General features: G+C 61.7%; 2 protein-coding genes across 2 annotated transcripts; one reads left to right on the top strand and one right to left on the bottom strand.

The window, feature by feature from the left end:
• The first annotated feature begins 267 nt into the window (after positions 1 to 267).
• Positions 268 to 24,396, top strand: TNPO3 (transportin 3). The gene is made up of 23 exons (XM_068189292.1): positions 268 to 456; positions 6,923 to 7,123; positions 7,742 to 7,815; positions 8,480 to 8,636; positions 10,316 to 10,459; positions 12,174 to 12,349; positions 12,827 to 12,965; positions 13,955 to 14,101; positions 16,454 to 16,561; positions 16,905 to 16,996; positions 17,929 to 18,068; positions 18,135 to 18,326; positions 19,443 to 19,534; positions 20,041 to 20,117; positions 20,335 to 20,395; positions 20,834 to 20,974; positions 21,506 to 21,622; positions 22,073 to 22,167; positions 22,296 to 22,452; positions 22,784 to 22,951; positions 23,071 to 23,183; positions 23,758 to 23,848; positions 23,926 to 24,396. Exons 1-22 carry the CDS (start codon positions 331 to 333, stop codon positions 23,816 to 23,818), a joined length of 2,778 nt encoding a protein of 925 aa, XP_068045393.1. The 5' UTR covers positions 268 to 330; the 3' UTR covers positions 23,819 to 23,848; positions 23,926 to 24,396.
• On the bottom strand, positions 24,380 to 27,961 carry LOC137473540 (interferon regulatory factor 5-like). Its single transcript, XM_068189293.1, is given in 10 exon segments — positions 24,380 to 24,562; positions 24,944 to 25,214; positions 25,294 to 25,412; positions 25,701 to 26,090; positions 26,381 to 26,636; positions 26,638 to 26,663; positions 26,740 to 26,770; positions 26,863 to 26,915; positions 27,201 to 27,387; positions 27,768 to 27,961. Coding segments are annotated over 9 exon segments (1,467 nt in total). The 5' UTR covers positions 27,939 to 27,961; the 3' UTR covers positions 24,380 to 24,562; positions 24,944 to 24,980.

The raw sequence follows: 27,961 nt of genomic DNA, 5'->3' as shown, positions 1-27,961 counted from the left end.
TTCCCGCCGCGCCGAGTGCGCCCGGACACATTTGGCCGCTGCACCGCCGGAAACCCGTTTTGGGCCGTGCGTGGAGTGGGGGACGGTGGGACAAACCGTGGCGGGATGGGAGAGGACGGGACGGGATGCGATGGAATGGAATGGGACGGGACGGGTTGGGATGGGATGCGATGAGATGGAAGAGGCGGAACGGGGCGGAGCGGGCAGCGGCGAGGGAGGCCGGTGGAACGGAAGGACGCGGAACGGAAGGCGCACGGGCGCGTTTCCGGGGGCCGGCCCGGTGCGGCGGAGCGGCGATGGCGGCGGGCGGGCGGCGCTGAGGGACCGGCCATGGAGCGCGGGCCGGGCCGGCCCAGCCTGCAGCTCGTCCAGCAGGCCGTGCAGGCGCTCTACCACGACCCCGACCCCAGCGGCAAGGAGCGGGCGAGCTGCTGGCTGGGCGAACTGCAGCGCTCGGTGAGAGCCGCGGGCGGCGGGTACCGGCCCGGGCTCGCGGGGAGGCCTCGGGCCCCATCCGGGGTGGGGCGGGGCAGGGAACGGCGGCCCCTTGGCGGCCTCGGGGAGCCTCTACTCCTCCGCTGCCCGCTGTTCTGTGGCTGCCCCATTCCTGGGAGCGCTCTGCAGAGGGACTGGGGACAAGGCCTGCAGGGACAGGACACAGGGAATGGCTCCCACTGCCAGAGGGCAGGGATGGATGGGATCTTGGGAATTGGGAATTCCTGGCTGGGCTGGAATTGCCAGAGCAGCTGGGGCTGCCCCTGGATCCCTGTGAGTGCCCAGGGCCAGGCTGGACCCTGGGGCTGGAGCTCCTGGGACAGTGGGAGGTGTCCCTGCCATGGCAGGGGTGGCACTGCAGGGGCTCTGAGCTCCCTTCCCACCCAAACTGTTCCCCGGTTCCGTGAGTAACGCCAGGAACAAGGGGCGGGGACGTTTGGCCCAGTCCTGAGGTAGCTGGGAAGGAGGAATCGGCTCCCGGAGGGAAATTTGGGCTTCTCCTGCCGGCCGGGGCGAGAGAGCCGCCGTCATCCGTGAGCGGATGGAGCCGAGGCCTCCTTCCCGTCCCCGGAGCCCTCAGGGCACACCCCCGGGTTTGGGGCGTTTGTGGGGGTTTTGTGGCCTCCTGCTTTGTCCCCCCCTCCCTCAGGGGTGGATATTTCCCCTCCCCGGAGCTGGGCAGTGTCCCCTCTGTGCTGCCCCCTTTCCCCAAGCCCTCCTCGGGAGCGGGATGAGATTCCCTGCCCTGGGGCCGGGGAGGAGCCGTGTCCTGGCCCTCCCTGCTCTGGGTGTCCCAGCTCTGCCCGGCTCCCTCCGGAGCAGCTCAGCTCCAGCCCCTTCCCGCCCTCTGGCCAGTCTTGCCACTCTTTGTTCCCACAAACTCGTGTTTTCCCCAGTTTCCCCCCGAATTCCCTGCAGTGCTGCAGCCACATTGCAGTTCCCATCAGAGTTCCCGAGGGAGCATCCATAGCTGGGTCCGGGGGGGCTCTGCTGCTGCTCCCCCCATCTCCCCCTGGGCAGGGGCTCTGCCAGAACAAAGATCTCGGGGCAGCTGGAGGAGGGACATGCACATTCCAGGGATGGGTCCTGTCCCAGGCTCCCCTGAACCTGGGTGGGACCCCAGAATCCCTGTCCCAGGGACCCCCAAATCTGGGGTCACCCAGTAGGGCTGGGGGCTGCCTGGGTGAGACCCCCAGGATTGCTGTTGGGTCAAGAGGTGTCCCCAGGTCGGGCCGCCCCATCCCCTGGAGAGTTTGGGTTTTGGGGACTGGTCTGTATTCCCGAGTATCCGGGAATCCCGGGCTCTCTGCTCCAGTTTCTCTGCGCTTTTCCCTGGGCTGTTTCTGCTAGAATGGCAGTAGTAACAATAGCAATGGTAATAAAAAAACCAGTAATAACAGTGTTGTTACTAACTCAGCTCAGCCCCAGGGCAGCAGCACTCCTGCTTCTCCCCTTTTGTTGGGTTATTCCCCCTGCTCCTGTCTGAGCTCTGAGCTGCTCCCAGAAGGAATCCCAGTTATTCCCCAGGCGTTCAGGCCCAGCCTGGTTCCGTCCAGCACCTCCCTGTCCTCGGAGCTGCTGAGTTATCCCAGCCCTGGCGGGGGCACTGAGGTGACCCTGCACAGCAGGAGCTCCCTGGCATGGGCTGGCACGGTTGGGATGCTCCGGTGGGACCTTTCCCAGCTTGGGCTCACGGTGACACTGGTGGGGCAGGAGTCGCTGTGGCCCTGGTGGCCCTGGCTGGGCGCTGGCTGTTTGTCCCTCAGGTGTCCCCGGGCCCTGGTCTGGATGGAGGCACTGGGATTAACCCCCCAAGGGATGTTTGCTTGGATCCTCTTGTGTGCCAAGCCGTGTCCCTGCAGTGCCATCTGTCACGGGCTGTTTGCTGGCACCCCTGGGCAGTCTGTGCCCCTTCCAGATGCCCAGCCCTGCTCAGCTCTGCCTTTGCCTCTGCTGGGACGAGCTCTCAGGGTGGGGGTCCTGCTGGCTTTTGCCTTTCTGGAGTTGTAATCACAGAATCCCGGGATGGGTTGGGTGGGAAGGGAGCTGAGAGCCCCTCCAGTGCCACCCTTGCCATGGCAGGAACACCTCCCACTGTCCCAGGCTGCTCCAGCCCCAGGGTCCAGCCTGGCCCTGGACACTTGGAGGTGCAGTTTGGTGATGGCAGCGGGAGCAGGGACAGGGAGATCCTTGGGCGTGGGTGCAGTTTGGTGATTGGGAGCAGGGACAGGGAGATCCTTGGGCGTGGGTGCAGTTTGGTGATGGCAGCGGGAGCAGGGACAGGGAGATCCTTGGGCGTGGGTGCAGTTTGGTGATGGCAGCGGGAGCAGGGACAGGGAGATCCTTGGGCGTGGGTGCAGTTTGGTGATTGGGAGCAGGGACAGGGAGATCCTTGGGCGTGGGTGCAGTTTGGTGATGGCAGCGGGAGCAGGGACAGGGAGATCCTTGGGCGTGGGTGCAGTTTGGTGATGGCAGCGGGAGCAGGGACAGGGAGATCCTTGGGCGTGGGTGCAGTTTGGTGATGGCAGCGGGAGCAGGGACAGGGAGATCCTTGGGCGTGGGTGCAGTTTGGTGATGGCAGCGGGAGCAGGGACAGGGAGATCCTTGGGCGTGGGTGCAGTTTGGTGATGGCAGCGGGAGCAGGGACAGGGAGATCCTTGGGCGTGGGTGCAGTTTGGTGATGGCAGCGGGAGCAGGGACAGGGAGATCCTTGGGCGTGGGTGCAGTTTGGTGATGGCAGCGGGAGCAGGGACAGGGAGATCCTTGGGCGTGGGTGCAGTTTGGTGATGGCAGCGGGAGCAGGGACAGGGAGATCCTTGGGCGTGGGTGCAGTTTGGTGATGGCAGCGCGGCTGCCCCAGCCCCAGCCCCGTGGGCACAGCTGTGAGCAGCAGGTGAGCAGCACTGGCAGCACTGAGCCATGGAGTGCCCAGGTGTGCTGACCCACCACACAGGGAGCAGAGGGCACGCAGGTGCCACGCGTGAACGCGGGGGGATAAAAGGGGGGCAAAGAACAAGGGCAGATGCTTGCAGCCCTCTGGGGTGGTGTGGTGTCACTGTGTGTGCTTCTGAAACTGTGTCTGTGGGACACGTCCCATCGTGGGGATGAGAAGGCAAAGCCTGAAGCGGAGTTTGGGTGCCTGGGTCACTCTGTGGGGGTTCAGGTTTGGCACTGGGCACCCCCAAACCTGAGTGAGATCCCTGCAGTTCCCATCCCTGGCATCTCTGGCAGGACGTGCCTCCAGGTTTGGGTCTGGAGGGCCCTGGGGGCTCAGGTTTGTCCCTCACCTCCCCTGGCAGCCTCGCTCTGGCCTTTCCTGCTGGTTATTCCTGGGAAATGGGGCTGGACGTGGCAGAGCAGCTCCGAGCTTGCACAGCACTGGAGAGCTCGGCTGAAGGTGCAAGTTGACCTAAATCCCAGAATTTGCAGATCCTTCAGCCAGCCGTGTGCTGGGAGCTGTGCGAAGGCTGGTTGCAGACTAGCTGGGGTTTCCTCAGGCAGAGGAGCTGTACCCAGTGTGGGATTGGCCTTGTCCCAGCTTTCCCAGCTTCATGGCTGGAGTTTCTCTGCATCCCTGGTGTCTGGAGCAGAGCCCTGGGAGAATGTTCCATGTGGATCCACGGCTGTGACCTGAGTGTTGGAGCTTTGGTGTGGATTGAGTGGAGGTTGGTTTGGGTTTTAGTGGGGGTTCAGGAAGTGCTTTCTGGGAAGGAAATCCTCTGGCTTTGTATACTTCCTGAACGTGCCATGAGGAGTTTCAGGCATAGAAACAGCTTCTTTGGTGCTCACAGCCCATTAATAATTGTGCTCTTTGCTGAGTTGGGCTCCCAGACAGATTATCCATGTGCCCTGGGATTGGTGGGTTTGGGAGGATCTCCCATGTCTGCCACCGTGTCCATCCAAACTGGAAATTACCAGCCTGTAATTGAGGGGAGAAAGAGTTTAGTGAGAAGGTTTAGTGTGATTCTGGCTGTTGTAGGTGTTGAGTTCAACTTCTTGTCTATTCCCAGCATGGGAATTCCCTGTGAGGATAAATAAATCTGGGGAGATGTTCATGACAGCACTGGCTCCAGGTTTTTCTCACTCCCTGTTAGAGTCATTCCAGGTGAGTTTTACCCCAGGAGATACTGACCATGGAACAGCACCTGTCGAGCAGGCAGCTGGGAAAGGAGGAGCAGAGCCTGGAAACGGCAGAGGAGCGTGTCTGAAGGCTCTGGGAGGGCTCTCCTTGGCCATGCTGTGGTCGCGGGGGTGATGGACCAGCACTCCGTGGGGAGAACGTGCTGTGTCCTGTGGGGAGCTTCCGCCTGCATGTGGCAGGGATGGATCCACCGGCCGTGGGGGCTGAACCTGGAGGGACTGAGGGGCCGTGGGGATGTGGCACGGGGACATGGGGCACTGGTGGCCACGGCACTGCTGGGGAGCTGTTGGGCTGGATGGGCTCCGGGAGTTTCCAGCTCAGGATTCTGTGGAAAGGAGGAAGGGAGAGGGGAGCACGTAGGGTGCTGAGGGTCCCAGCCTCCCCAGCTTGTCTGGGCCCTTTGGGTTCTGCGGTTGGCTCCAGCTGCATTCCAGGCTCCAGTGGCCGTGGAAAGAGCTCCTAGCAGGAATTCTGGGAGTGGGATCAGGAACTAGGCCTTGTGCTATTGCCAACTATAACATTTTCCTTTTCTATGTGCAAGAGACTGGGTTTTCCTGGGAATCAGCCTGGATCATGCTGATCCTGTCTGGTGTTGCCCTCTTGTTCCCCTCTGTGATGCTGGAGAGCCCTGGGAGCCCTGGCCCAGGATTTGGGTCTGGAGCACTGGTGGGGTGGAGCCTCTGGGCACGGCTGTCCTGCCTGGGGGTGGATTTGGAAGGGGGATTATTTTGTCTTCCAGGCTGGAATGCAGCTGGAAGCAAGGCTGGGCAGGTGGCAGTGGTTTATAACAGAGAGCTGTTTGGCTGTTGGAGTGACTGGCCAAGGGTTGTGATGGAATTGCCTTCATTAGTGAGGCTGGAATGAGGACCAGAGCTGGGTTTTAGGGATGCAAAGGTTTTATTTCACTCTGGATTGAGCTCAGGGAAGTCCTGTGACCCAAAGGCTGTCAGAGACAAAGGGCTGTGAAGCTCATGGAATTGATTCAAATTTTGTTCCCAGGTTTCCACATCAGCTGGATTTGGGATTTTTAACCATGCTGGCCAGGGAGGTTTGGAGTTCCCATCTCTGGAGGTGTCCAAGGAAGGACTGGACGTGGCATTCAGTGCTGTGGGCTGGGGACAGGGTGGGGATGGGGCACAAGTTGGACTCGATGGTCTTGAAGGTCTTTTCCACCCTCAGTGACTCTGGGATTCAGCGAATCTGTTGCCATGCCCCAGCCCAGCCAGAGGGCTCTGGAGTCTGTCTGGTGTTTCCTTGGCTCACCAGTGCCCCGATCCCACACTCAGGACCGGGCCTTTGGGTTCAGACCAGCCCGGCACGGGCTGGAGCTGCCCCAAGGCCGGGCAGGCTCCTGCCCTGCTCTCCTGCAGTTCTCGGGCACATCCCTGTTCTGCTCTGGAGTCCTGGTGTCCTCAGTTCTGGGATTCCATATTGTGGTTGTAGTCTGGGGAGACCTTTATCCAAGCCCCTCTGCCACCTGTGCCTTGCTGGGCTCTCTCCGTGTTTGTTTCCATGTGAGACTCCACTTAGCCCAGAAAAGCCTCTGGTTGCCCTTTCCTGCAAGGGTGGGGTGTTGGATCCCTGTGGGATCTGCTCTCCTGTAGGAGCTGTGGGGTCTCTGCCTGTAGGGTCTGTTATGGAGCTGCTCTGTCCCTCCAGCTCCTCGGGTGGGTGTCCCCGTGTCAGCTCCTGCCCAGCCCCCAGCCTGGGGATGGCAGCACGGCGTGGGCTCTGCAGCCAGGGCTGTTTCGGGAGTCATGGAATGGTTGGGTGGGAAGGGAGCTCAGAGCCCCTGCAGTGCCACCCCTGCCATGGCAGGGACACTTCCACTGTCCCAGGCTGCTCCAGCCCCAGGTTCCAGCCTGGTCCTGGGCACTGCCAGGGAGCCAGGGGCAGCCCCAGCTGCTCTGGGCAATTCCAGCCCAGCCAGGAATTCCCAATTCCCAAGATCCCATCCATCCCTGCCCTCTGGCAGTGGGAGCCATTCCCTGTGTCCTGTCCCTGCAGGCCTTGTCCCCAGTCCCTCTGCAGCTCTCCTGGAGCCCCTTCAGGCCTGGCAGGGGCTCTGAGCTCTCCCTGGAGCCTTCTCCTCTCCAGGGGAACATTCCCAGCTCTCCCAGCCTGGATCCCTGGGAACTGAGGGGCTCCAGCCGTGGAGAGCTCCAGGGCCTTCTCTGGACTTGCTCTGGCAGGACAGGGCTGTGTTTCCATTGGGGAATTTGGATGGTCTGCAGCAGCCTGACCCCCCCGGCCCTGCCCACTGACCACTCCATGGCTTTCCCACAGGTCCATGCTTGGGAGATCTCGGACCAGCTGCTGCAGATCCACCAGGATGTGGAGTCCTGCTACTTCGCGGCGCAGACCATGAAGATGAAGATCCAAACTTCATTCTATGAACTCCCCACGGATTCCCACGCCTCACTCCGGGACTCTTTGCTGTCCCACATCCAGAACTTGAAGGACCTGTCCCCGGTCATTGTCACACAGGTTGGTGATGGCAGAGGAGGGATGGAGCTGCTCCCTCTATGTCCAGCTCCTGGCAGTCACTCTGGGACCGCTCTCCCTGGGCTGGAAAACAGGGAAGGCTGATCCCTGCTCCCGGCCTGGCACAAGATTATTTTCCCTCCTTCATCACTTGGTTCCTTTAGTTACATTCATTACTTCATCCTCGTTTGCTGTTTGGAGAGGAGGAGCAGGGGTTGTCCCTGTGCTCTGCCATGGAGACCAAACCTAGCAGTGCCCTGGGTGTTCAGGGGGATTTCTCTGCAGGCTTCATTCCCATTATCCATACGTTCCTGTGGCACTGGGGGGCCTGACACCCCCAGGCTGAGCCAGGGTGCTCCTGCAGCCCCTGAATGTTGTGGCAGGGAACGTCAGCCCTCAGGGCAGCCGGTGTTCCGCAGTTCACCGTGGGGATTGTGCGCAGACAGGGATGGGGAAATGGATCCCGGAGTTCCCTGCCTGCGGGCCACGTTGGGAATGATTCCTGAGTTACCTGCTGGCAGGGATGTTAGGGGTGGATTCCAGAGCTGCCTGCCAGCCCTATTTCCCGGGCACATCCCAGCAGTCCCCACAATGATCCCTGTGTTTTCCATTCCCTTCCAGCTCGCTTTGGCAATAGCTGACCTTGCCCTGCAGATGGCTTCGTGGAAGGGCTGTGTGCAGACACTGGTGGAGAAGTGAGTGACTGTTCCTGCCTCTGGCCTGGGGATTGTTCCCTGGGCTGTGTCAGGCGGGTGTGGTGCAGGAAAGGGAAGTTTTTCTCCCGTGATGGCTGATTTCAGCTGCCCTGGGTGGTGGCAGGAGGGGCTGTCTGCCGTGCACGCTTCCCTGCTCACAGCCCAACACTCAGCGCTTTTCCTCATCCCTGTTTTGTTAGGGACAATCCCTCTTCCCTCAGCTGTGTCTGTGCTGTGGGATGGAGCAGTGGGGCTGGAGCCAGTCACTGTTGGGTGTCCCCAGATGTCCCCAAGGGATGCCACATGCTGCTGCACAGTGACAGCAACACCCCTGGGGCTGCCACCACCCTGAGGTGGCCCTCTGTCTGTTGGCAACAGGAGGAGATGGGATTTGTCTGGGCAGTGGCACCTGGACTCCCAGAGCTCATGGGCTGGGAAAGCTTCTGTCACTGCTCTGTTGGAAATCTGGGCTGAGCCATCCTGGAGGCTCCTCTTGGCAGGGCTGTGGCTGGACGCTGCCTGTCCTTGAGGCAGGACTGTTGCTGAGTCCGTGGGATATGGAATCGTGGGGTGCTTGGGGTGGGAAGGGACCTTAAAGCCCTGCCGTGGTCCGGGGTGCGCTGCTGTTCCGCAGTGCTGAGGCGTCCCCTGTCCCTCCTGGCAGGTACAGCAATGACGTGACGTCGCTGCCCTTCCTGCTGGAGATCCTGACGGTGCTGCCCGAGGAGGTGCACAGCCGCTCGCTGCGCATCGGGGCCAACCGCCGCACCGAGATCATCGAGGACCTGGCCTACTACTCCAGCACCGTGGTGTCCCTGCTGGTGAGCAGCCTCCAGCTGCAGCTGCCTCTGCCCCACGCCCAGCCCGCCCCAGGGGATCGTGGCATCGCTTGGGGTGGAAAAGCCCTCAGAGCCCATGTGTCCAGTCATCCCCCAGCACTGCCAAGGTCACCGCTGACCGTGTCCCTGAGTGCCACACACACATGGCTTTGAAATCCCTCCAGGGATGGGGACTCCACCCGTGCCCTGGGCAGCTGTGCCAGGGATGGACAGCCCTTTCCAGGAAGGAATTTTTCCGGTATCCAACCTGAGCCTCCCCTGGCACGACTCGAGGCTGCTTCCCCTTATCTTGTATCAGGAGATGGAGCTGAGCTGTGTCCTCTGCCCAGCAGCTCAGATGTTGCTGGAGAAGCCTGTTCCCCCATTCCATTCCGTAAACATTCCATGTTTATCCCAGCAGAGTTCCCTGCCAGTGCCACTGCAGCTGTTGGGGCAACCCAGTTCCACCCGTTCCTGGCATAAGTTGTCTGAGCAAGTCCTTGCCCACTCTGGAATTCCTTCACCTTCCTCAAGTCCCTGTCCAGGGCCACCCTGCCCAGCCAGCCCCAGCTTTTCCAGGGACACCTGGGAGATCCTGGCTGGTGTATCAGGAGTCTCCACACTGTGCTGTCTTCTCCAGCCCCATCTTTTCCTGGGACCCCTGGGATATCCCAGCTGGCACGTCAGGAAACCCCTGCACTGGGCTGTCCCCTCCAGCCGTGTCCAGCCCCAGCTTTTCCCTGCATCCCTGGGAGATCCTGATTGACGTGCTGGGGACACAGGCAGTGTCACCTCTCTCGTGCTCACGGCTGCTCAGAGGTGACAGGGGATCACCAAGGGCTGGCCCTGTCCCTGCACATTCCTGCTCTCTCTGCACCTGCCTGAAGCTTTCCTCAGCTTTCCCTGCTGGTGCCAGCATGGGCATTTCCACCACCTACCTGAAGAGCCAAATCTATATTTTCTGTGTAGGATTGAAATGCCAAATTCCCCTCTTCAGTTACAAAATGGGGGGTTAAAGCAGCATTCCAGGGACTGTGATGAGGTCCAGCATTCTGCCTTTAGGACTGAAGTGTCAAGTGGGAAGAGAAGATCTCTGGAAGGCTCTTGTGCAAGGATTCCTGGGCCAGTCCAGGAGTTCTGGGATCTTTCTCCATGTCTTGCCTGTCCACCTCTTCTCCCTTTCCCTGTGCCAATTGAGGCTGGGGCTTTGGGCAGGGCTCTGCTGGCACTGGGCTGCAGCTGGAGCATTGGTCAGCACTGGGAATGAGCTGCTGCCATCCCACATCTCGGCACATCCCGGCTTGGACATTGGGGTGGCATGTTTGGAGTGTCCCTTGGGCCGGGTATGGCTCTCAGCACCAGCTTCTCTCTGCAGAGGTGGTTTTCTGGGAGAAGGGTTGAACTGGGATTTGTCAGGTGCGAACGTCTCTGATGGCTGTGCTCCGCTGGCCTGACACGGGATCCTGCAGGAGTGGGAGTGAGGGAGGTGCTCCAGCTGCTCTTCCTGCTCCTGTGGGCTCTGTCCCTCCCTCTCACTAAGTCCAGGGCTGTTGGTGACAGGGCCTTTGGGAGCAGCCTGCCTCTGGAATGCTCTCATGTGGACTCCAGAGGATGTTACTGGTTATTTCTCATGGATCACCCGCTGGAGTCAGATCCTGACTGGCTCTTCTGTGTCCCCGCAGGTGACGTGTGTGGAGAAAGCAGGCAACGAGGAGAAAATGCTCATCAAAATCTTCCGGTGCCTGGGCAGCTGGTTCAATCTGGGTGTCCTGGACAGCACCTTCATGGCCAACAGCAAGCTGCTGTCCCTGCTCTTCGAGGTGCTGGTGAGTGCTTCTTGGGAGGTAGGGGGGTTCCGGGGTGGGGGCACTGGGGAATCCCAGCAGGACTGGGGCGTGGGGTGGGGGGTTCATCCCTCCTGTGTCATGCAGGGACTCTGGTTCCCTCTGGGCCAGATCAGCTCCACAGAGCAGGCAGTCCCTCTGCTGGGAAGGGCAGGCAGGGAAGTGCTGCTGCCCACGAGGCGCCAGGTGAGGTTTGTCCCACCCAGGGGCGCCAGGTGAGGCTTGTCCCACCCAGGGGTGCCGGGTGAGGCTTGTCGTCCTTGTGGCTGGCCATCGTAAGCCTCTGTTGGGGTTTGATGGTCAAATCGGGGGGTTGAGGTTATTTTGATTTCTTCCCAGATTGTCAGTGAAGCAGTATTCCTTTTCTGACCCTTTATCATTGGGAGATCCCCTCCTGGAGGTGTTGGGGTGTTTGTCCAGCTGAGTGTGGGAGAGCTGGAGGTGTGGAGAGTCCTGTGCCACTGAGCCAGGGCAGGCAGTGGAGCCAGAGCAAGGAATTCCTGGAGGATGGAGGTTTCTGCTGCAGAGATTGTCCCTCCTCCCTCTCTCCCATGGGATCCCTCATTTCCATGATTCAATCAATGACAAATCCAGATGAGGGCTCCCAAGGAAAGATATCCATGCAGGATCCTGAATATCCATGTGGGATCCTGCTTCGAGTGGAGCTGTAGCAGGAGCTGCTCCTAGGACAGGCTGTGGGGCTCACCAGCCTGTTTAGTGGTTAATGGCACTTTAGGTGGGATGTTTTTCCTTCCTCCACTTCTCTCTTCAGTGGCACCAGGCATTGTTTCCCAAATCTGTTGAGACCTCATTCAGTAGGACTCGGAGTCTCTGCTTTGTTTCCTCCCTGTTTGCTCTCTCCTGGTTCTCTGTATGTCCTGTCTCCTTTCCTGTAAATCCTCCTCACTCAGTCACCACCCATGGAATTCACTCATCCCCCACAGCCATCCCTGGTCAATATTCCACACATCCTTGTGGAAACACAAATATTCCACACATCCTCGTCTCCATCCCCACTAAGGACTCCCCAGCTCCCACCTCTCCTCCCAGTGGGAGTGATGACTCTCTGTCCAGCCAGGTGATGAGCAGCATGGTGGTTTCCTTCCTTCCAAGCTGCCCTGGCTTCCAGCTGGTGTTTTCCCTCCTGTGTTTGCCAGGGAATTTGCCAGGGTCCCTTGGGGAAGGTCAGTCTGACCTGGAGTGTCCAGGGAAGCAGGTTACGAGGCTGGTGGGGGCTGTGGCTGTGCAGGACCTCTACAAAGTGTTTCCACAGAATTCTTTGCATTGGAATAGATCTCCAGGATCAAATCCAACCATTGTGGGAACAAGAACAAACGCCTGGTGGTTTCATTGCTGTCTGATTGCATTATATAATTGGGGCAGCAGAGGGGCAGCTCCCATCTCTGCTCTGGTGACCAGTTACAGGACCCAGGGAACGGCTGGAGCCGTGCCAGGGCAGGGTCAGGCTGGAAAGCAGGAAAGGCTCTTCCCCAGAGGGTGCTGGGCACTGCCCAGGCTCCCCGGGGAATGGGCATGGCCCTGAGGCTGCTGGAGCTCCCCTCCCAGGGGTGCACAGGCTGGGATTGTTGGGGTGTCTGTGCAGGGCCAGGAGCTGCATCTGTGATCCCTGTGGGGCCCTTCCAGCTCAGGAGATTCCACGATTCTTTGATAATTGCTGGGCTTCTGTGCCTTGCAGCAACAGGACAAGACCTCGTCCAACCTGCACGAGGCTGCGTCGGACTGCGTGTGCTCGGCCCTCTACGCCATCGAGAACGTGGAGACCAACCTGCCCCTGGCCCTGCAGCTCTTCCAGGGCGTGCTCACCCTCGAGAGTGCCTATCACATGGCTGTGGCACGGGAGGACCTGGACAAGTGAGGGACGGGGACCTGTGCTGTGGCCGGGAGGGATGGGCAGGACAGCGCTGACCCAGCTGGTGCCACGTCCCTCCAAACGGAGATACCAGTGCCAGGAGTGTCAGCAGTGCTGGGGACACTGGGGCTGGGCAGTGCCCGTCCCTGTGCTGGGCACTCGTGGGGTCACGCCCAAATCCTGGGGGCAGGTCTAGGCCTCTCACTGCAAGAGAGACGTGGAGGGGCCAGGGGCTGGGCTGGACTGGAACCATGCCCTCACTGGGCTTTTGGAGAAGTTTGAGATCAGTATTTCAGCAGATTTGCTTATTGGAGCCCAGTGTTTGCACCCACTTCCCCTGCTGACGTGTCTCCCAGCTGCTGGCGAAGCTGAAGTTGGGGTTTCTTGCTCTGGCCAAGGCTCTGGGCACGTTTTGGCCCAGCCCTGCCCTGCACTGGGGTAAAGCCCGTGAGGCTGATCGAACCCTTGTCCCCCCGCAGGGTGCTCAACTACTGCCGTGTGTTCACCGAGCTGTGCGAGACCTTCCTGGACAAGATCGTGTGCACGCCGGGCCAGGGCCTGGGCGACCTGCGCACGCTGGAGCTGCTGCTCATCTGCGCGGGGCACCCGCAGTACGAGGTGAGCAGGAGCCAGGCACGGGGGAGGCTCCTTCCCTGCTGCTGCCGCACTCGGGGTCCCCGGGAGCTGCTGGCTCTGGAATTCCTGCTCTGCGTTTCCTTCCGTGTGTCCTGGAAGTCCGGGGGTGCCAGCACAGCTCTGAAACCCCTGTTGGTGCTTTCCCACACGCTAAAGTCGAGCTCAGTGGGGATTTGTGGTTCCTGGGAGTTTTGCCCTGTGAGTGACAGAAATGCTGGTTCGCATCAGAGCTCCCGCCCACCTGCCTTAGGAGCAAAACTTGCCATTGTTTTGGTCTCTTTTTATCCTTTATTTAATTCTTTATCCTTTTATTCTTCCCAAACCTTTAATTAAGTGCCAGTAGCTGATCCCTGCCTGTGTTCAGTGGATGGAAGCTGCTGCCTGGCTGGTTTGCCATGGGAGGTGCAGAGGGGCTGTGCTCCAGCAGGCCCCATGCGCTCCCTGGGGTCCCGGGGACCCTTTTCCTCCCTTCCCAGGTCTGTTAAGCTCAGTTTTCCTTGGCCACAACCTCATCCTGTGCCATCAGTGCTGAGGGGGACATGGAGCTCTGCAGCTGCTCCTGACTAAATCCGCACTCGTGGTTTTTGTGCAATAACCACACACTAAATAAAAGAGCCCACCACAAAGGGGCTGCACCCGCTTCCAGCCCAAGCTGCTCCAGAGCCCCAGGCCCCACTCTGGGGTGGTTCTGGGCCAGAGAGGCTTTGGCTGCCGAGGGCTGGGGCAGCTCTTTAGTGCCACTGGGGGGTCCCAAGCCCTTTATTAACTGACAGGCAGAGAAATTGGTGGATCTGGGGCAGCTGGTACCTGTGTCACCGCTGTATGGCACAGCAGCTCCGACACACATCTGTGGTGCTGCCACCCAGGGCCAGGGTTTTGGCTTCTCCACTGGGACCACTTACAGAGTGGGGGAAAAACATTCTATGTTCTGCTATTCTGTAACAAAATGCTGCATTTTTCTTTCCAAACAGGTGGTAGAAATTTCCTTTAACTTCTGGTATAGACTGGGGGAGCACCTGTACAAGACAGATGATGCTGTGATCCACAGCATCTTCAAAGCCTACATCCAGCGCCTGCTGCACGCGCTGGCCCGGCACTGCCAGCTCGACTCCGACCACGTAAGGTCCCTGTGGAGCAGCTGGGCAGTGGGATGTGTGTGTGTGTCTCTGTGGATTAGCTGGGCACTGGGATGTGTGTGTGTGTCCCTGTGGAACAGCTGGGCAGGGGGATGTGTGTGTCCCTGTGGAACAGCTGGGCAGGGGGATGTGTGTGTGTGTCCCTGTGGAACATCTGGGCCCTGGGATGTGTGTGTGTGTCCCTGTGGATCAGCTGGGCAGGGGGATGTGTGTGTGTGTCCCTGTGGAACAGCTGGGCAGTGGGATGTGTGTGTGTGTCCCTGTGGATCAGCTGGGCAGTGGGATGTGTGTGTGTGTGTCCCTTTGGAACAGCTGGGCAGGGGGATGTGTGTGTGTCCCTGTGGAGCAGCTGGGCACTGGGATGTGTGTGTGTGTGTCCCTTTGGAACAGCTGGGCAGGGGGATGTGTGTGTGTGTGTCCCTGTGGAACATCTGGGCAGTGGGATGAGTGTGTGTGTGTCCCAGTGGAACAGCTGGGCAGGGGGATGTGTGTGTGTGTCCCTGTGGAACAGCTGGGCACTGGGATGTGTGTGTGTGTCCCTGTGGAGGAGCTGGGCACTGGGATGTGTGTGTGTGTCCCTGTGGAACAGCTGGGCAGGGGGATGTGTGTGTGTGTGTCCCTGTGGAACAGCTGGGCAGTGGGATGTGTGTGTGTGTGTCCCTGTGGAACAGCTGGGCACTGGGATGTGTGTGTGTGTCCCTGTGGAACAGCTGGGCACTGGGATGTGTGTGTGTGTCCCTGTGGAACAGCTGGGCAGGGGGATGTGTGTGTGTGTGTCCCTGTGGAACAGCTGGGCAGGGGGATGTGTGTGTGTGTCCCTGTGGAACAGCTGGGCACTGGGATGTGTGTGTCTGTGTCCCTGTGGAACAGCTGGGCACTGGGATGTGTGTGTGTGTCCCTGTGGAACAGCTGGGCAGGGGGATGTGTGTGTGTGTGTCCCTGTGGAACAGCTGGGCACTGGGATGTGTGTGTGTGTCCCTGTGGAACAGCTGGGCACTGGGATGTGTGTGTGTGTCCCTGTGGAGCAGCTGGGCACTGGGATGTGTGTGTGTGTCCCTGTGGAGCAGCTGGGCACTGGGATGTGTGTGTGTGTCCCTGTGGATCAGCTGGGCAGTCGGATGTGTGTGTGTGTGTGTCCCTGTGGAACAGCTGGGCAGTCGGATGTGTGTGTCTGTGTCCCTGTGGAACAGCTGGGCAGTGGGATGTGTGTGTGTGTGTCCCTGTGGAACAGCTGGGCACTGGGATGTGTGTGTGTGTGTCCCTGTGGAGCAGCTGGGCAGTCGGATGTGTGTGTGTGTGTGTCCCTGTGGAACAGCTGGGCAGTCGGATGTGTGTGTCTGTGTCCCTGTGGAACAGCTGGGCACTGGGATGTGTGTGTGTGTGTCCCAGTGGAACAGCTGGGCACTGGGATGTGTGTGTGTGTCCCTGTGGAGCAGCTGGGCAGGGGGATGTGTGTGTGTGTCCCTGTGGAACAGCTGGGCACTGGGATGTGTGTGTCCCTGTGGAACAGCTGGGCACTGGGATGTGTGTGTGTGTCCCTGTGGAGCAGCTGGGCAGGGGGATGTGTGTGTGTGTCCCTGTGGAACAGCTGGGCAGTGGGATGTGTGTGTGTCCCTGTGGAACAGCTGGGCAGTGGGATGTGTGTGTGTGTCCCTGTGGAGCAGCTGGGCAGTGGGATGAGTGTGTGTGTCCCTGTGGAACAGCTGGGCACTGGGATGTGTGTGTGTGTCCCTGTGGAGCAGCTGGGCAGGGGGATGTGTGTGTGTGTCCCAGTGGAACAGCTGGGCACTGGGATGTGTGTGTGTGTCCCTGTGGAACAGCTGGGCAGTGGGATGTGTGTGTGTGTGTCCCAGTGGAACAGCTGGGCACTGGGATGTGTGTGTGTGTGTCCCTGTGGAACAGCTGGGCACTGGGATGTGTGTGTGTGTGTCCCTGTGGAACAGCTGGGCACTGGGATGTGTGTGTGTCCCCTTGGAGAGCTGTGTTGTCCCTGCTTGAGGCAGTTTTGTTGGGATAAGGATGGCATGGCTCACTGGTCTCAGCTGCTGTCTTCCATGCATTCTGGGATGGTTCATTGTCTCCTCTCCTTCTCATCCCCTTGCTTCCCATCCCTTCCTTCCCTTGGAGGTGGAGCAGGAATATACAGTGTGTGCTCAGGCTGGTCATGTTTTCCTTGGGCACAATTCTCCAGTCATTCCAGCAGCCTGGTCTGTGACAGGAGGGCAGGAATGCTGGATCTCCTTAAAACAGAATCACTGGTGTTCCCCTGGCTGTGGCTGAGTGGGAACCTGAACTCCCCTGAGCTGCCCTTGTGCTCTCCCTCCTCTCCCTCAGGAGGGTGTCCCAGAGGAGACTGATGATTTCGGGGAGTTCCGGATGCGTGTCTCGGACCTGGTGAAAGACCTGATCTTCCTGGTGGGCTCAGTGGAGTGCTTTGCTCAGGTGCGTTTGTGGGAGTGCAGTGAGGTGCAGACAAATGCCAGGGGAGGTCACCGAGCCCTGGTGGCCTTTGGGACTGGAGGAGATCACACACGTCTCGTGCATGAGGAAGTGTGTGGTGGGAGCTGCTCTGGGAGAGCAGGAGGTGTGGGAGCAGCTGCAGGTTTCTGACATTTTGGGGGAAGCCACTGTGGTCCCACAATGTCAGAGTGGCCTGTGGAATGTGGGGTTTCTGTGGGCCCACAGCTGGGCTGGGAGTTGGGGGTAGGGAGGGGTCAGGAACAGGGCCTTGGGGTCGGGTTGGTGATGGGGTTCGTGGCCCCTCGGTGACCGTCCCCTCCCGCAGCTCTACGCGACGCTCAAGGACGGGAACCCGCCCTGGGAGGTGACGGAAGCTGTGCTCTTCATCATGGCCTCCATCGCCAAGAGCGTCGACCAGTGAGTCCTGCCTGTGGCCAGGGGGGCTGGGGGCCAGGGCTGCCTCTGTGCCACACAGACACCACAAATATCCCGAGGACCTTCCCATCCCTGGCAGTGCCCGAGGCCAGGCCGGACACTGGGGCTTGGAACAAGCTGGGACTGTGAAAGGTGTCCCTGCCATGGCAGGGGTGGCACTGGAGGGGCTTTGGGGTCGGTTCCCACCCAAACCGTTCATTGGGGATCCTTCCACATCCAGGTGGAGTTTTCCTAGGTATTCTTAGGGACGGTGAAGTCACTCAAAGTGTTTCCTCCTATGTTAGTGGCAGTGGAAGCATGGACAGGTGATACCCAGGGTGCTGAGCCCACAGCGAGTCCTATGCACTGCCAGCAGTGGGACAACCCAGCTGACCTTCCACCCCTGGGACACTGGGATCCCCATCCCTCTCTTCCCTGGGAGGCTGTGATTGCTGTCACTCCTTTTCCCAAGGAGGCTGGTAACACCATCCCTCCTTTCCTTGTGAGGCTGGGAATCCTATCCCCCTGCTCTCCAGGCACCTGGAGGAGTCACCTCAGTCCCTTCACATCACCAGCTCGTGTTATCCGTGTCGAGGCTGCTCCTGCTCGCTTTTCCAGTCTCTTGTTCCTGGGGGCGCTGGCTGGAAGCACTGGGAACTCCAGCCCAGGATCGCCCCATCACACCCTCCTACAGCGGAGGAGGCAGTTCCCAAATAATGAACAGCCCTGGTTCTCGTGTCCCCCAGCAGTGCTGGGGCTCTCCCTGGAGGTGTTTGGTGTTCCCTGTGCGTTCCCTGCTGTGGCGCTGGTATCCGTGGGGCTGAGCCCCATCCCCGCGGGTTTGTCCCATTGCACGTTCAGAGCGTGCTGTCCGGTGGCGGGTCCGGCAGCCCCTCCCGGCCCGCTCCGGCCGCTGAGCCGAGGCTGTCCCGCAGGGAGAACAACCCGACGCTGGTGGAGGTGCTGGAGGGCGTGGTGCGGCTGCCCGAGTCAGTGCACACGGCCGTGCGCTACACCAGCATCGAGCTGGTGGGCGAGATGAGCGAGGTGGTGGACAGGAACCCGCAATTCCTGGGTGAGTCCCGCTCCCCCGCGGCCCCGCCGCGCCCGCCACCCCCTGACCCGCCCCCTGTCTCTGCAGATCCCGTGCTGGGCTACCTGATGAAGGGGCTCTGTGACCGGCGCCTGGCATCGGCCGCGGCCAAGGCCATCCACAACATCTGCTCCGTGTGCCGGGACCACATGGCCCAGCACTTCTCGGGGCTGCTGGAGATCGCCCGCGCCCTCGACTCCTTCGCGCTGTCGCCCGAGGCCGCCGTGGGGCTGCTCAAGGGTGGGTATCCGTGGGGTCTGGGGGTTGTCTGTGGGATCTGCCAGGGTATCCATGGAAATTACTGGGGTATCTATGGGAACTGCTGGGGTATCCATGGGAGTTGCTCCTCAGGGTGCTGAGCCACATCCTCACGGCATTTGTCCTGATGGGCCCCAAGTCCCATTCCACATGCAGAGCATCCTCAGGAGTTCCCTTGCGGCTGGAGGCAGAAATAAATTCTAGATTGGTAACTGTCCCCATCCCTGAGACAGAGCTCAGGGACTGTCCTGGGCTGGATGTGTGGGAAATGCTGAGAGCCAGGCTGGCAGTGGGTCACTGCTCCATCCAAACTCTGGGAATCACCTGCTGGACACAGAGGGTGGAGATTTGGGAGTACTGGTCATTTTAGAGAGTTTGGGCTTGAGAACGGAGATTTTTAACTCAGAGTGTTAGTGTCTCACCATGAGCCTCGTCAACCACAGCTGGTTTTGGGGATGTGCCCTAAAGATTTCCAATGAATTCCAGTGCTGCTGGAGCTTTTACCCCCAGAGACAGGGAGCCTTCCCTGCAGTTGTGTGCTGCCGTGGCAGACAAAACTCCCCTTGTTCCACTGGATGCCCCAGCACCGGCCGAGCTTCTCCTCTCCCTGCCAAAGGTTTTCTCCCCCTCCCTTAGAACAAGCCAGGGATTCCCGAGCCAGGGAGGTTTCCCCCATGGTGGTTGGCACCACAGCCAGATGCTGGCTGTGCCGGAGCTGGGAGTGAGCTGCTGCCCATGGGAGTGGGAGCAACTCAGCGCTCCTCGTGTTCCATGGCTGGGAGCCCCAAAGCACCTTCCCTGGAGCTTCCTGGGATCTCACGGTGCTGCTGGACTGGGACAGGGACACTGGGGACACGCAGCGGGCCCAGACATGCTTGTGGCATCCATTGGCCCGTCCCTGTCCCTCACACCAGCGTTGCTCCCTGCTGGGACTGAAGCTTTCGGTGTCTGGTTCAGCCAGAACCAGGTTTGGCTGCAGGGAAGCTCTCCCAGGCCCTGCCCCTGTCCCGCAGCCTTTCCATCTGGGAATGTCATTGCCCGGCCACCCTCCCGTGCTGCATCCCTGCTCCTGCTCCTGAGCCGTGTGTGTCCTTGCAGGGACGGCGCTGGTGCTGGCCCGGCTGCCCCTGGAGAAGATCTCGGAGTGCCTGAGCGAGCTCTGCGCCGTGCAGGTGCTGGCGCTCAAGAAGGTGTGTCTGGATGGGAGGGACAGCAGCTGGGAGGGGACAGTGGGGACAGCGGCCTGCCCTGCTACAGCAACTGTGTCCTCAGAGCCAGAGGTGTATCCTAGAGCAACGGAATTGTTTGGGTTGGAGAAGCCCCTGGAGTCCAGCTGTTACCCAGCACTGCCAAGGCCACTGCTGCCCATGTCCCCAAGTGCCACATCCACACGGCTTTTAAATCCCTTCAGGGATGGGGACTCCACCCCTGCCCTGGGCAGCTGTGCCAGGAATAATTTCCCCAGTATCCAACCTGACCCTCCCCTGGCACATCTTGAGGCTGTTCCCTCTCATCCTGTCACTTGTTCCATGGGGACAGGGCCCAGCACCCACACAGGACATGTCCAGGACTGAGCCCTTCCCTAAGTCCCACCTGAGGAGGTGCAGAGGTGCTTTTGGTGGGGTCATTGTCCAGGCAGTGTCTTCCCAGGGCTACCTGTGCTCCTGAAATCCTATCCTTTTCCCTCATTTTCCAGCTGCTCTCCCAGGAGCCAAGCAATGGCCTCTCCTCAGACCCTACAGTGCCCCTGGATCGACTCGCTGTCATTTTCAGGTGAGGAAGGAGCTGGGGCACTGCTGCTCCCCCAGAGCCTGACTCTGCACCACCTCCTTCTCCCCAGCCTTTGGGGAATGGGCTGGAGGTCTCTGCTTCCCCAGGTTCTAGCTCCTGAGGTGCTCCCCAAGCCAGTTCCTGGTCCACTTCCCACAGCTCCAACCCTTTTCCTTGGCTTTAATCCCACACTCCCCTTAACCCTTGGCTGTTCCCACAGACACACCAACCCCATTGTCGAGAACGGCCAGGTGCACCCGTGCCAAAAAGTGATTCAGGAGGTGCGTGGGAGAGGGCTGGGATTTGGGGAGAGGGTTCTGGTGCGGGGTTTTGGGGTGGGAGTTTCCAGGTATGGGGGTACCTGCGGTGTTGTAGAGTCCCAATCCTTGGCTGCCAGTGGATCCATGTGTCTGCCCAGAGCTGCACAGGAGAGGAGCTGTGGGGCGCCCTCCTGTCCCTCGTGGAAGCAGGGATTGGGGTGTGGAGGGGGAAGTTTGAGGCTTCAACCCTCGGCTCTGGGAATGTCCCAGGTGTTTGGTTTCCCTGCCCGTGTCCCATTTGCCGCGCTGCACTGGAGGGGTTAAACTACTCCAGGCTCCTCCAGAAAGCTTTCCTCCCTCATCTGCCGCCCCTCACTGGGATCTGGGTGTTGTGGGGACCGGGAGGGAGTGGGCGGTGTCCCGGGTCAGCTGTGACCCCTGCCACCTGTCCGTGCCCAGATCTGGCCGGTGCTGTCGGAGACCCTGAACAAGCACAGTGCCGACAACCGGATCGTGGAGCGCTGCTGCCGCTGCCTGCGCTTCGCCGTGCGCTGCGTGGGCAAGGGCTCGGCCGCGCTGCTGCAGCCCCTCGTCACCCAGGTGCGGCTGGGCCACCAGGCTCTGGGCTCAGGGGGACCCGGGGGACGCAGCTGCCTCAGGGGGCTCGCTCAGGTCACTGCGGCTGCCGCGAGCGTCGCGGGGATGGCTGTGCGCACTGGGAGGTGCTGCAGTGAATCCTGGTAGTCTTGGGAATTCCAGCATAAACCCTTGGGCATGAGAGAGGCTTTGGAAGAGGTGGGGGATGCTGGGTTGTGGATCCCCGTGTGTGTGATTTGGGAGGTGTGTGAAACCCTGCATGGTGCGGCTCCTTGGGGAGGTAACCCAGCCTGAGGGAAGGATCCGTGAATCCCAGAGCTGGGTGTTCCCTGCTCCGCTCGGCTCCCGCCAGGCTCCAAGGGGAAGCTTCCATGGAGAAGCGCTGCTGGCTCAGGGAGCCTCAGCACAGAGATGCTCCCAGGACCTGAGCGAGTCCGTTGGGATGTCCCTGCCCACAGGGGACAGGCAGGGCCCGGAGGGGTGTGGGGTCAGGGCAGATCTGGCGGTGCCTGTGCAGCGTTCCTGTCTCCCCAGATGGTGAATGTGTACCGGGAACACCAGCACTCCTGTTTCCTCTACCTGGGCAGCATCCTGGTGGATGAGTACGGCATGGAGGAGGGCTGCCGGCAGGGCCTGCTCGACATGCTGCAGGTGGGGCCCGCCTACCCTAATCACAGCGTCACAGCGTTCCACAGGGTGGAAAATCCCTCAGAGCACATCGAGTCCAACCGTCCCCCAGCACTGCCGAGGCCACCACTGACCCTGTCCCCAAGTGCCACATCCACACAGCTTTTCAGTCCCTCCAGGGGTGGGGACTCCACCCCGTCCTGGGCAGCTGTGCCAGGGCTGGACGCCCCTTTCCTGGAGCAATTTTCCCTAATATCCAGTCTGTATAGAATCTCAAACTGGTTTGGGTGAGAAGGGACCTTGAATTCTGTCCAAGGGCAGGGACACCTTCCACTATCCCAGGTTGTCCCCAGCCCCCTGCAGCCTGTCCTTGGACACTTCCAGGGATGGGGCAGCCGTAGCCTGTTCCATGCGGGGAAGGGCAGCTTGAGGAGTGATCCCAGGTAGTTGCTGATGGATCCCCGTTCTCCCCAGGCTCTCTGCATCCCCACCTTCCAGCTCCTCGAGCAACCCAATGGCCTCCAGAACCACCCGGACACCGTGGATGACCTCTTCCGCCTGGCAGCCAGGTGCCACCTCCTCCCACAGGACGCCTGTCCCCTCTCCCCTCGTGGAGGGTCCCCGTGGGGGGGCCTGTGGGAGCAGTGGGGTGGGGAGAGGCAGGGCTTGCCCTGACGTCCGTCTGTCTCCCGGGCAGGTTTATCCAGCGCAGCCCCATCACCCTCCTGCGCAGCCAGGTGATGATCCCGATCCTGCAGTGGGCCATCGCTGCCACCACCCTGGACCACCGGGACGCCAACTGCAGCGTCATGAAATTCCTGCGGGATCTGATCCACACTGGGGTGGCCAACGATGTGAGTGACGCACGGGGACGTTCCCCTCCGTGGAGGATGTCACCATGGAATCCTGGAATGGGCTGGGTGGGAAGGGACCTCAAAACTCCTCCAGTGCCACCCCTGCCATGGCAGGGACACCTCCCACTGTCCCAGGCTGCTCCAAACCCTGTCACCCCATCATCCTCATCTGCCCTATCCTGTTGTCCCCGCAAACCACCCTGGTTTCTCCACCACTGCTAGCAGAGAAGCTCTGGGAGTTGCTTGCAGAGTGAGGAGCTTATCCCTGTCCCCAGGACCAGTGTGTCCCTGTCCCCAGGTCCTGCCCACCCCCTTCTCCTTCCTCCCACAGCATGAGGAGGACTTTGAGGTGCGGAAGGAGCTCATCAACCAGGTGATGACCCAGCTGGGGCAGCAGCTCGTGAACCAGCTCCTGCAGACGTGCTGCTTCTGCCTCCCGCCCTACACCCTGCCCGACGTCGCTGAGGTGCTCTGGGAGATCATGCAGATCGACCGCCCGGTGAGGGGAGGGACAGGAGGGACCCCCAGCTTCGGTCTGGCACCCCAGAGCTCTGCGAGGCAGGGCCCGGGAGCCAAGTTGTGCTCCACATTCCGAGTTCCTCCGTTTCCCTGGCACAGACGTTCTGCCGCTGGCTGGAGAACTCGCTGAAGGGGTTGCCAAAGGAAACCACGGGTGGAGCCATCCAGGTGACACACAAACAGCTCACCGACTTCCACAAGCAGGTCACCAGGTGAGCGGCACCGGGGTCTCCAGGTGGCACCAGCTCCCTCCTTCAGGCTGGCCTCCAGCAGCCCCCAGCCCCAGCCCTGCCTGTGCTGTTCCTCCTGCTGGGATGTGCCATCTGCCTGCACGGGCACACGGAGCCCTCGGGGCCACGCGGCGCCTCTGCCGTCACCCAACGGGTTTTTCTGCCCGGCCTGATCCCTGCGGAGCTGCCGGCCCTTCCCGAGCCACCTCCTCGTCCCCGTGAGTCACTGGTTCCAGCTGCCGGGCCCAGCCCGGGCCTGTCCCTTCCCAGGGCCACCAGCTGCTTTGGGAATGTCGACTCCCTCTGCCTGGCTCCATCTCATCCAAATCCCAGAGGCCAAGTGCCCGGGGGCAGCTGGTTCCTTCCAGCCAGCCACCACCGTGGTGGCACACAGATCTCCGGGGACAGTCCCGGGGACTGCTGACCTCGTTCTGCCCTGACGATTGTCCCTTCATCTCTCCCAACACCTTGGAGCCGAGCTGCCACGCTCCCAGCTCCCATCCCTCGCCAGGACACCTTCCCAAACATCCCCTTGGGGTCACCCCTTGTCTTGCAGTGCTGAGGAATGTAAACAAGTCTGCTGGGCTCTGAGGGACTTCACCCGCCTGTTCCGATAGCTCCGGCTCCACGTGGCACCTGTCTCCCAGGTAAGGGCCTGGCTCTGGGGTCCCCCGCCCCACAGGACAGCGGGGACAAAGGGCTGAAGCTCCCTTCCTCCTCCCAGGAATGTCTTTAAGGAGAAGACAGGAAACAGCAACCCAAGAATGTGTCCCACAATCAGCCGAGGGCTCTCGCCCGCTCCAGCGCGTCCCGGAGTCCGGAGCCACGGGAGGACGGCTCGGGGGTCCCGCCTGCCCGGCGGCCTTGCGGCCCCGAGCTCGGCCACCGCCACGAGCAACAGCCCAAGGGGAACACCTCCAACCCAACTGCAACCCACCAGGCACCGGAGTCCCACGGATCCACTCGGATTCGCCCGGCAGCAAAAGAAGTAGAAAAACTTTCTGTGAAATGGAGACAAAAAAGAAGGAAAAGAAACAAACAAAAAACAAACAATACAAATTGTTACGGAAGATGGGGGGTCAGTCTGGGGGTCCTGGGGCGCGCTGCCCCCCTGAGCCCACCGTGGCCTGCCTGGTGCCGACTCCCAGAGACGACACAGGCGGGACGGACTCTGCAAATAGAGATTTATATTTTATTTTGTTCTGCTTTTTTTGTTTGTTTTCTTGTTTGATTGTTTTCTTTTTTTTTTTTTTTCCCTTTTTCGGGGTTTTCTTTGGTTTGATTTTGGGGTAGGAGGCGGTGGCTCGAGCGCAGGCAGGGCAGGCGGGCGCATGCGGTTCCCTCCGGGGGTGTGTAGCCATCTCGAGAACAATAAAAAACAACAAAAAACCGAAAAAATAAATTAAAACCTCCCGAGGTCCCTCTGGTTCTTCTCTCAGGGCTGAGGCTGCTTTGTGCCCCACCCAGCGCTGGGTACCCCCCATCCCTGGGGGCTCCATGTCCAAGGTGTCCCCAGCCCGTTTTCCTGCTTTTCCCCCCAAAATCCCAGAGGGACGATCCTTGGGCAGTGCAGGGAGGGGCGTGCGGAGCTGCCCCAGGGTGCGGGGTCACGGTCCCCTTCCCCTGCAGCACTGCCGGTCACTGGCAGCTCTGGGGAGACGGGGACAGGGCTAGGGCCAGGGATGAGGGTGGTGCCGGGTGGCCCCAGCCCCAGCAGCCGCGATGGCCGCGGAGTGACTCACCCCGGCTGGCGGTGCCACGGCTGCCCCCGCGTCCCCGTCAGTGGGGCAGGGGGCCGGGGGGCAGCGCCCAGGGCCCTGCGGAGGGGCCGGGCGGGGGCTGCGCCGGCGGCAGCCGCTGGTGGCTCTGCCAGAGCTGGTGCAGCTCCTTGAACTGCTCCACCATCCTGTCCTTGAGGTCGGGGTGCGAGATCTGCAGCGGGATGCTGTCGGCCGACCAGGACAGCTCCCCGGAGAACATCTCCAGCAGCAGCCGCGCCGCCACCGGCACCACCTGCAGGAGCCGCGGGGCGTCACCGGGGCAGGGACCCCGCCCGTGTCCCCCGGGACAGCCGCGGGCCGCGGCCCCTCACCTGCACCGTGATCAGCTTCTTCTCCTTGGGCTTCTGGTCCGGCCACTCCTCCCCGAAGCAGAGGAAGATCTCAAAGGGGGGCGGGGTGGGGGTCTGCCCCTTCTGGAACTGGATCAGGCCTGCGGGGCCCGATGCCGAGGTGAGGGACAGGGGCCACCACGGCCCCACTGAGGGCAACCCCAAGAGCCAGCCGCTGACCCCCATCCCAGCTCTGTCCCCCGCCCCGTTCCACCGGGTTCCTGTGTGCCTCCTGGTGTCTCCCCACCCCACCTGGCGTCCCCATCACGCCTTTGTCCCCCTCATGTCACCAGGTGCCCATGTGCCTGGTGTGCCCCCACCCTGGCTGACCTCTCCATCCCAGTCCATTGCCCTCAGGGGACACAGGGCCACCCCCGTTCCCCTCTGACCGTTGAGGAAGCCCTCGAGGCTGAAGAGCTTGGTCCTTCTCTCTCTCTGGATGGGGTTGGGGCCGGGCCGGGGAGCGGCACAGGGCCCTGTCCAGAAGACCTTGCACTGGCAGAGCCGGAGGGCGAAGAGGTCCTGGCCCTGGAGCTCCAGGATGAGCCCTCGGTCCAGCACGTCCAGCAGCTGGTGGGTGTAGAAGCGCTGCTTCTCGTTGGGAATGGCGTCGGGAGCAGGGAAGGGCACCTGCTCCAGCGTCAGGGGCCCGAAGAGCTCCTCCTGCTCCCGCGTGGGCTCCAGGCTGCTGTGGAACAGCCGGCAGCCGTGGGGGTTGCTGACGGTCAGGGCGCACACCTGGCGGCCCCGGTACTGGAACTTCAGCTCCAGGTCAGTCACTGCCGGGGAGCCACGGGGTCAGCGGGGCCAGGGAGTGCCCAGGGCCGCTCCAGCTGGCCACCCTCCTCCATCCCACAGCCACTCTGCGCCCACGGCCACCCCAATCCAGCCACCCCGTGGCCACCCAGCGACCCAGCGGCCGCTCCCATCCATCCCATGGCCACCCCACAGCCATCGTCACCTCTGTCCCACCACCCCATGGCCACCCCAATCCTCGCAGCCACCACCTGGCCTCACCACACCCATGAGCACCCCACCCAGCGCCCCCCTGCACCCCTGCCCTGCTCACGTGGCAGCATGTGCGGGCTGACGAGCAGGTCGGGGATCAGGTGCTCTGTCGGTGCCACCGGGCAGGTGGACGAGGGCCCCGGGGGGCCCAGGGGGGGCCCCATCTCAGCGAGGGCCCCGGGGAGCAGCTCAGGGGCCCCGTGGGTGCCCCCTGCCTCCCCCTGGAGCAGTGCCGGGGGTGGAGGCCCAAAGGGCCCCCCCGGGGGACAGTGGTTGGCAAAACGGGGAGCCCTCTCCTTGGGCCAGGGGTAGGGGGGGCAGCAGGTCCCCCTCGTGCTGTGTGTCTGGAGCAGAGAGGGGGGTCAGAGGGTGCCCCCCAGCCCCCCTGGCACCCCGACCTGCCCTGAGCCCCCCACTCACCATCGATGCTCAGGGATGTCATCTTGTGGAGCTGCAGGGCAGAGGGGGCATTACAGGGACACCCCTGGCCCTCTGAGGTGCCCCCGGTTTGGGGATCCCCCCACCCCGAGCCCCCCCACATACCTGGCTGACGTCTTCCTCCCCACTGCAGCCATGGTTATCCTCGTCCCCCCCGTCTGCAAGGGAGAGAGCGGCTGGGAAATGCAGAGGGAACTGGGGGATGCTGGAGGGGGTATTGAGGGGTCCTGGGGACTCATGGGGCACTGAGGCTTCACAGGGGGGTGGGTCCCTTGGGGGCGGCCAGGTCTCTGGGTCCTTGTGGGGTGTGGGGGGCTGCTGGCGGGCCGGGTCCTCATGGGGTGCTGGGGTTTGTGGGTGTGGGGCACTTGTGGGATGTCAGGTCTTTGTGGGGTGCTGGGACTTCGGGGGCTGCTCAAAGGGCTCCCCAGGGCCCCCCGTACCTGCGCCCCCGGGGGCCTCCTCGCAGAGCTCGTACACGCGGAAGGGCCGGGCCGGGGACCCGCGGGGCCCGTCCAGCAGCAGCCGGAACTCGCGGCTCTTGTTGAGGGCGCAGCGCAGCGTGGCCTTCCAGCGCGGGGGGTCCGGCGGGTCCCCGGCCCGGAACCGGCCCGTCTCCTGCGCCCACGCCTGGGGGGGGGTCAGCGCCCGGCACCCCCGCCTGCGTGTCCTGCCATCCCATCATCCCCACGCGCCACGTCCCCCTTGCCACCCCACAGCCCGTGCCCCCCATCATCCTTGCACCCCTGTCCCTTGTCCCCCATTGTCACCCATCACCCTGTCACCCCTGTCCCTTGTCCCCCACTGTCACCCATCCCGTGTCCCCATTGTCACCCATCACCCTGTCACCCCTGTACTTGTCCCCATTGTCACCCCAGCACCCTGGCACCCCCATTCCGTTTCTCCTGAACGCCTACCGTCCCCACACCGTGCCCCCCTTGCCACCCCCTGACACATGGCCCCCATCCCACGTCCCCATTGTCACTGACGCCCCGTGTCCCCAGCGTCACCTTGAAGATGGTGTCGTGGTCCTGGGGCCCCGGGGCGTTCCTGGTGGCCTGTCCCCAGGGGATGACGAAGCGGCGGTGCTCGGGGTCGAGCCAGTGCAGCCCCGGGAAGCGCCGGCTGCTCACCTGGGCCACCAGCCAGGGCTTGAGGCGCACCCGCCGTGGGGGCTCCATGGCCTGGGGACACCAGCGGGCAC

This window comes from Anomalospiza imberbis, chromosome 5, assembly GCF_031753505.1.
Source record: "Anomalospiza imberbis isolate Cuckoo-Finch-1a 21T00152 chromosome 5, ASM3175350v1, whole genome shotgun sequence".
Taxonomy (NCBI): Eukaryota; Metazoa; Chordata; class Aves; order Passeriformes; family Viduidae; genus Anomalospiza; species Anomalospiza imberbis.
This window is presented reverse-complemented; position numbering and strand designations above follow the sequence as displayed.